The 9045-nt window shown below is 35.2% G+C and overlaps 1 protein-coding gene across 4 annotated transcripts in view; it reads right to left on the reverse strand.

Annotated features, from left to right (window-relative positions):
* Positions 1-6244, reverse strand: part of LOC123310191 (paired box protein Pax-6-like) — a 90397-nt gene extending 84153 nt beyond the window's left edge. For 2 of the 4 annotated variants that reach the window (XM_044893616.1, XM_044893612.1), the window contains exons 1-2: positions 5958-6244; positions 2039-2156 (exon numbers count right to left, since the gene is read on the reverse strand). In XM_044893616.1, the coding sequence (XP_044749551.1) occupies positions 2039-2060 (22 nt within the window). In that variant the 5' untranslated portion in view covers positions 2061-2156; positions 5958-6244. Of the gene's footprint in view, positions 1-2032; positions 2157-5957 lie in introns of those variants that run through there. The other 2 variants (XM_044893613.1, XM_044893614.1) reach the window with 2 other exon arrangements.
* Positions 6245-9045: the final 2801 nt, after the last annotated feature.

Genomic DNA, 9045 nt, shown 5'->3' on the forward strand with positions numbered 1-9045 from the left:
ATGCGAATTCTGATTATACAAGGTGTCCCAAGCGTCACACCATGATAGAGTAGACCAATTATACTCCATTCACTTTTATTTTAGCACTCGGTTGGCCATGGACATTTGACACATTTCACTCTGTATAGTGCGGAAATGTGGGGTTATGAAGCTTGTCAAAACTTTTTTGGGTTTTAAATTAACGCTATGTTGTCCGTTCTACGTAAAAGTTTCTGTTATTACGTATTTTATCACAATGTCGAATCTCTTCGGAAAATATGTGACGAACATAATTGAAGTTTATACAAACTGATTGAAGGCGTACCAAATCCAGTTGTTTGCATGGAAAATACAAGAGATCAGTATAATATCATAATATGCACTAGCTTGAGGAGTGTTAATGTTCGTTATCTTCTTTGGCTGAAGTTTGAATACGTTACATCAGTTGTAGATTTCGAAAATATTAACCCCAAGATGAAATGCATATGATGCAGTGGTTGGGAATGGGTATCTCCCAAAGGAATTAACAGATAATTACAAGAATGTTAAATTCTTCAACAAAAATCATCTTGCATCAATAGAAGTAAAAGGAATTAAAGGAGGTTTCAAGTCAAGATGAACTTCACCTTTGAACAAAAATTTCACATGAATAAACAATTAACAGGACAACTGGCGCGTATTTGTGGCTGTTCACCTTGATGCATTGATATATTAATATTAATTAGGTATTTATTGGTACCTTAAAACATTTACAATGTATAGGACAAGTCAAATGAAAAATAGAAAAATCAATTTTCGCGAACTTATTCTACGATGACGATGACGATGATCGAAAATCCTTTAGTAAACATTTCGCATTTATTCACTCAAACATAAAATTCTCAAATGCCACCACTTTTTTGGGTCTCCCAATAGAAGGAAATTCTTTGTCATCCTCTTCATTCACAATCTTTCTGATTGTGGAAACATTCAGCTGAAGTATGAGTCGTTCAGATTCAGATGAAACATTATATAAATTCTCTCACATTAAATATGATCGCTACCGTCTGACGTATTGTGGATTTTAGATAATCAGGGTATAACTATTTGAATGAGCGGACCTGAATTCTAAATAGCACTTCCTGAAACCCCGTCTCTTTTTTCAATCACTTTGCTGTTTTGTAATAAAAATTGATATTAGTTGTGGCAACGGCGTTATGACATTAACGACATTTCATGAGTGTCAACCTTACTCCGTTCTAGTTACAAAAACTTGAGAAAATTATTTCATGGCCAACCGACTGCTAAAATAAATGTGAATGGAATATACTATCGAATAGCACCAACATTAGTTCAGCGAAAATGTAGCGTTTCCAAAATAATTAGATTTTTATGAAAATATTTAAAATTACCGAGTTTCGAACTATTTTTGTCAATCACAGGGTCAGTTTGTCTTTGAGGATATCTATTTTAGCTCATATTAATCCTAGATTATTGTATTATCACTCTCAATTGAAATTATTAGTAGTTAATCGATTACCTCAGTTTATATAAATTGAAACAATTTTTTTACATAATTTCTTATACTCAGAATAAAAGGGGGTGATAATACAATACTCTATCGTTAATATAGGCGAAAAACGCTTCCCTTAATCACAAACTGGCCATGTGATTGAAATAAATAGTTCGAAAATCGGCAAATTTAGGTTACGTTTTTTCGGAAACGGTACTACATTTTCGCATAACTAATGTCATTCGGTAGTATTTGGTCTACTCTATCGTAGTGTGACGTTTGATTCACTAGTTTTGGGACACCCTGTATACTATTTAAATTGTAATTACTGAGACTTTCAACGTGAAACGGACGACATAGCGCTGATTTAAAATCCAAAAATATTTTGACAAGCGTCATAACCCCAAATTTTTGTATTATACAGAGTGGAATGTGCCAAACTTTCATGGCCAACCGGGTAAGTAGATCTTGACCCTTACTAAATCTTTCAAATTCCGATATTTCTACGTATTCAGGATTCCTATGATATCAAATATGGTTGAGGACCGTTTCATACATTACCTTTACCTTTATGGGCCATATCGTCCATGGTGGTTAGGGCGGTAGGCCATGGAGCCACCCCCGCCCCCAACTGCTGTGCCGGTAGAATGATGGCGACGTCCTTCCAGAAGCTGCCACTCTAGAACTAAAGAAAAAAACAGATGAAAAGCCGTACAATTTGTATTTTATTTTTCTAATCTATCTCTGTATGACAGAGCTTTCCTAAAGTTTTGTGTTTCATGCTCGTGAAACAAGAAATATTCGCAGAGTTATACAGGGTGTCCCAGAGTCTATGACCAGTGAGGTTATATCACAGAAATTAGAAAAGCTAGAGCAATATAGATTGCACCTTTCCGAGCTCGTTTTCAGAGAAACAAAGAATAGTGGATGTCGTAACTTCCTGTATGAGCAAAATAGAGATCTGAAACTTGAACCCTCTAAAGATACTTTTCAACGAAGAATCCACAGATAATCTTCAAAAAAATCCCTTTTATATCTTGAATCATGAGACAAAGTTCTGTGACTTTGAATCATTAAATTCGTCATCTTATTGAAACTGAAAAATTCTGAAATTGCACAAGATTCCTTCCCAATATACATGGTGAGTACAAGTATTTTAACAGTAGATTCTTGAGGAAAAAAAACACTTTTTTTCCTTCACCGGCTCGCTTTGAAAGGTTCAGGGTACAGGATGTGGAAAAACCGTAAAAAAATGTTATTTTTAGTTCTATCTCACAAACGGTTTTATGGAATGAAATGAATCCATGCCCATCTTCTAGTTTTCTCATTATGACCATAAAAGTACCAAAAATTCAACCTAACTCTTGAAACTAAGTTAGACGTTATCTAATGAATATTTGAACGTTTTGTAAAATAAAAGTATTCTTCATATTTTCTCGTACAATGCGCCGTTTTTGAGTAATTTGATGTTCAATATTAAAAATTAAAAAGTATCTGTGAAATTTGAAAAATTAGTTAGTTTGGCTGAATACAACTCTGTTCGAAAGATCCACAGATGTGTAGTGACATAGATTCAGCTAGTTATTCTGAAGGTAATTTTGTTTCACCAGGGGTGGCACAGCTCATTATGAAAATTTAAAATGCCAATATCTTTTTACAAGGGCCGGACCAAAAAATATGATATAAGAAAAAAGTGTTTCTTTTGACCTCAAGAATCTAATTTGTACTCACCCTGTATAAGAACTTCACCATCAAAAATCGACGTAACAGGATCAACCCTTAATCACCCCCAACCACCCACCACTCAGCCGAAGGTAGGTATTTATTCAAGCAGCTGAAGGTTGATTATACGGAATGGGGGTGGACAAGTTCTCACAGTCGCCACCGTCGCGACGGCACTCCCGGGCGTCGGTGTCACCCCACCGAATCACATTTAGAGCGTCGGAAGCGCTTCTGAGACCACAGAATTGAATGAGTGAGGGATTTAACTACCTCTTAGTCTCATTGTCGATTCTCTCATTGATGAGGTTAATGAAATTAATCCACGCTCTCTGGTCCTTTCGCCCCAGAGTCGTTTGCGTGTCGTATTCCATTCAAAGACTTCTACGTTTATTCGGATAAGGGTGGATTCTGACGGGCGGAATTTTATGCTCCCTTAGGGGTTTGTTTTCTGATTTGGGAAAGGATTCGGAGAAGCTTTTGAGATTGAGGGAAGATTTTGAGTGTCTTAACTATATAATATTTAGAAGACCATGTGTGTATAGTATATACAGGGTGAGTCTTCAAATTTTACGTGTATTTGAACAGTGAAATTTTGAGGTCAGAAGAACCACTTTTTCCTTCACCATGATTTGCATTCATCCTAGATAAAATGTTATTTTTCTAGTATTAATAATGAGCTGTACCTCTCTGAGAATCGGATAATGAAATTTTTCTATGCATATAATGCCATTTTAACCTTGGTAATGAGATATACACTGGTTGAGTCTTTGTCTTTGACTCGTACAAATATTTCAACAGTAGATTCTTGAGGTCAAAAGAAACACTTTTTTTGTTCACCTTTTTTTCTTGAATAGGCTCAGTTTAAAAGATAGAAGTTGTTGAAAAACCACAAAAAAATTATTTATAGTTCTATCTCAGAAACGGTCTTATCGAATGAATTCTGGAATATAATTTTCATTTATTTGATGAATCTTTTTCGAACACAAGATATCACCCAAGTATTTCAGTTTTCTCATTATGACCATTAAGTACCATAAAAATACTAAAAATTTTAAGAACCCAACTCTTGACACTAAGTTGGACACTGTACTAATAATAATAAATGCAACTCTGACCATTCCATTCGATAGAAGCGTTTTTGAGATAGGTATACCTAACTTAAAATTCAATTTTTTATTAATTTTCCACAGCCTGTTCCTATCTTTTCAATCTAACCGAATTGGAAACAATGATCTTTTGTTGAAATACCTTTACATGCACCTACAAGTCAAAGACAAAGACTCACCCTGTATATGGACATGTAAGGAAGATATTAATGCGGAAAATTTGCAGTGGTATTGTCATAATTCTATGGTTTTTCCGCTGTGAAATTCCCAATAAATACTCCACACTTTTTATAAGCATCTGAGAGATAAGGTAAATTTTTGAACGAGATCTTTTGCCATATACAGAACCTATACTAATTTAATTTTCACATATCCATATTTTCTTTTTCTGAAAATTTCGATTGTTTTCAAATTTCGTTCTATATAGGTATCCATGGATCTTCTGTGTTGTATTTTTAAGTTTTTATACGCATATCGATTTTCGACTCATTCTAAGTGTTTTTCACACGAGCATAAACTGTCATCAAGATACACTGTGTTTTGAATAATTTTTTCCGTGAATCTAGGCATTTTTCTGTTAGGTACCTAACCTTTATACTAAAATCTTTGATTAATTTTAAGTTGATTTTCATTTTATGTGACTGATAATCCGAAATTAGAGTTGAAGAGGAAAAATTATCATAAAGATGTACTGTCATAATCTTAATTCAAGTTGAGCATTTTTTTTTTTTTACTAAGTGCTGCATTCTGCAATGCATTTGTTGGTATGTATTTGAAAAAGATCTGGTTAATATGTAGGCACCTAATCGTATTACCTACTTATTATTTGATATAATATTTATATTATATATTTTATTATTCTATTATATTTGTAATATATTGTGATATGTTATATTATATTATTGTATTGTACCTAATTTGCTTTCCTGTCCTTCATTTATTCGTGATTATTATGAAAGTATAGAATCCTTGGGAAGTAATTTACCTAACCGACGGAAACAATGAATTTTGACTCTGTCTAGTCCTATGACTTTATTGTCTAATATGTAGATAGTTATATTGAAAAGCTTTCGACAAAAACATTTATTATTCCATTCAATTAGTTTTTTTTTAATATTCATTTTATCTTTATCTTTTACTTTTACTGATTTTAGTTCAGTATCTGGGTAATTAAAGAAATTATGGTTTATATAACAATGTCATTGGAAGGTTATAAATTAGTATTAGTTTGCCCTTTCTTAAGTCCATGTGATTGCAAGTATAAATTTTTCGATGTTTACGACATAGTTCAGGTAATATTCTTTGTTAGTTTATTGATTTTATGTTATAATTAAGATAGGTGTGTAGGTACATGTCTATAAATGTCTCAATAGATTGAAGAATCCCAGGTAGCTCTCAATTCTCTTATTTTTCAAAAGCTTAATTTTGTTTGACTATTCATAGGTCATAGGTCGATGTCAAATAAGTCGAACAGTGGTTATACACATAGCAATTTTGTAGCTTAGCTCAAAGAAGTTATCTACTTTGCTTTTGATCCAATATCAAGGTCTATTCTCTAGATAGTGTCTTCTCTTATTAGTATTATTATTTAATGTATATTTCTTTCGATTTATTACAGCTAAAGTTTACACATAATAGGCAACATTAATTTTACTCACAAGCTAAAACTTTTCAGAACACCCTTGGATCAACTAACAAGTGTCACTGAACATAATCACAAAAAGTCACAAGATAAAGAACAGAACAAAACTGAAGATAATCGTAAAGAAACGAAATTGAATTATTCAGAGGCAATTAAACAATTCGGAAATAGCTGATTGGAACTCTTAAGATTCAATGAATCGTTAAACAGCGATTTAGCAGCGGTCGGATCGCCTCTGCCTGAACCGGACAAACGAGAGACTGACTCTCTAAATGCACACGATAGTACACCTCTCTAGGTGTACACAACTGTCATGTACGTCCTAAAGGACCAATCGTCGGCCCATTCATCCTGTACACAGACTAATCCACTCGAAGGAAACCAATAAGCGAGAGCTGGGCGGAGCCTCAAATCGATCTGTTTACGAAATTGCTTATTGGAGCGTGAGTCTTTCTCGTCGCTGAGAGGGAGCCACTAGTGTTCTGTTGTCCTAGTAGGATCACCAACCGACCGAGGTCGCTTTGGAGTGCACACAGGAAAGGGAGGAAGTTCAGGGCGCGTAACTTGATACAACCTCTTAGAGTCTCATTAATGAAGTGGATGATTCGACGATTGCGATATAGCTATAGGCAAGGTGTTTGCTCTACGATAAGGGTTGAAATTCGCGCAAGTGAAAAATCGAGTTAGGATCGAATTTGTGCCTTTTAACCCTTATGGCTTTAGGTAACGGGACTAGTAAGCTCATAGATCTACCCTGTAGGTTCATCTTTACAAGCTGATTCGCCTTTCGTCCGTAGCTCGGGCCTACGGCCCTCGCGATTCTCTTACAGTCCCCAGAGCTCGGGACTTCGGCCCTCCCACTTTGCTTATAGTCCGCAGAGCTCGGGCCGTCGGCCCTCCCACTTCGCTTATAGTCCGCAGAGCTCGGGCCTGCGGCCCTCGCGATTCGATATTCGCGATTTTCTCTCGCAATTTTCGGGTACTTCTGAACGGGGTAAATATACGATCTTGGTCTCTACGGAAAGCTTGACTCTTCATCTAGATTTCTATATCCCTCACGCTCTAGTATCGAGCCTTCAGCGCTGGCCATTCCCGATTTCCCAGACCCTTGTACCGCCTATCGCACTCAACCCAAAAAATCTGATGCGATTTAGTGATCATTCTTAACCACGTTATTATATAGGGTGTTTCCTAATTGAATATCAATACTTATGGGGGTGATTTTTGGGCCCATTTTAAGAAAAAAACTTTATATGAACATATGTCCTAAACGTCTTACCTTTTGAGATGTTATATCTAATTATATATAATTATATTGTTATATTTCTTCTTTATTCAATATACGTTTAAAAGCTCGATATATAGTTTCACATATTCAAGGCTCATGTGGTGCTTGTAATGGTGAGGTTATGCGGAGTTACTGAGAATTAATCTAAGAAAGGGACCAATCTAATTGGCAAATGGCGTGCGCGTGTTTGCCATTTGCCATTAGATTGGTTCCTTTCTTAGGTATTATTTCTTAGTAACTCTGCATAAACTCACCATTACTTATAGAGAGCTTGTAGGAAATACAAAAATAAGCTGGACTATTCGATGTTTAAGGACACCTCAGATCGATTCTTTCGCTCAAAAAAAAAATCTTCCCCAAATAACCAGAAACTCTCATATGAAGAACAAAGAAAACATGCGAAAGCCGAAGATGTAAAATAATGTATAATTTACATCCCAATTCGAAAATGATTCGGCAACTGCATGTATACAGGGTGAGTCTTTGACTCGTACAAATATTTTAACAGATTCTTGAGGTCAAAAGAAACATTTTTTTTTCTAAACCATTTTTCCGATTCGGCCCTGATAAAAACATATAGCCATTTTAAATTTTCATGATGAATTATTGTGCCACCTATGAAAAAACAAAATAACCCCCAGAATAACTAGCTAAATCTGTGACACTACGCATCTGTGGATCTTTTAAACAGAGTTGTATTCAGCCAAAGTAACAAATTATCAAATTTCACAGATACTGTTTAATTTTGAATATCAAATTACTCTAAAACTGCGTATTATACGAGAAAATATGAATTATTATTATTTCACAAAACATTCAAATATTCATTAGATAGGATCCAACTTGGATTCAAGAGTTGGGTTCTCTGAATTTTTGGAATTTTTATGGTACATAATGGTCATAATGAAAAAACTGAAAGACGTGAGTGATATCTTGTATTCGCAAAAGATTCATCAAATGAATCGAAGACTATAATCCGAAATCCATTTCATTCGATAGAATCGTTTGTGAGATAGAATTGAAAATAATTTTTTTTATGGTTTTTCAACAGCCTGTATCTTTTAAACCGAGCAGATTCGGAAAAAATGGTAAAGGAAAAAAGTGTTTCTTTGGACCTCAAGAATCTTATTTTTTATGTTCTCTCGGGAAGGTTTTGAACGAAACAAGACACATTAAATGGAAGAAAAATTCAGGATTTCACCGAATCTTATGTGAAACAAGAGAAATGAACAATTCTCAACATACTGAAATGCTGATAAGTGATTTAATACTTGGTATTTCCACCCCTTGCGTTAATTACAGCTCGTCAACGACGGTTCATACTCAAAATGAGTGATCTTAAAATGCTCTGATTTAATCCTTCCCAGATTTCTCCCAGTTGGATTCCTAAGTCACTAAGAGTAGCTGGATGATTTTCTGAACTTCTCAGCCTTCTATTGAGTTTGTCCCAAACCTGCTCAATCGGATTGAGATCTGGACTTCTTGCTGGCCATTCCATTCGAGAGACTTCAACCTCTTCAAGGTACTCCTGAACGAGGCGCGCAAGATAGGGTCTGGCATTATCGTCAATAAAAATGAAATTTTCACCAATGTATGGGGCAAATGGCACTACATGCTCTTCAAGAATGTTCCTTATATACTTATCAGCATTCATAGCTCCATTATCGACGACCACTAGGTCTGTGCGAGCAGTCGAAGATATTCCTCCCCATACTATAATCGAAATAACCCGAAACCAGTAGTATTCAGGAAATTGCACTGAGCATATCTTTCATGTGGACGTCTGTATACAAGGGAACGTCGATCACAATGGTGG

This window comes from Coccinella septempunctata, chromosome 3 (assembly GCF_907165205.1).
Source record: "Coccinella septempunctata chromosome 3, icCocSept1.1, whole genome shotgun sequence".
Classification (NCBI taxonomy): domain Eukaryota; kingdom Metazoa; phylum Arthropoda; class Insecta; order Coleoptera; family Coccinellidae; genus Coccinella; species Coccinella septempunctata.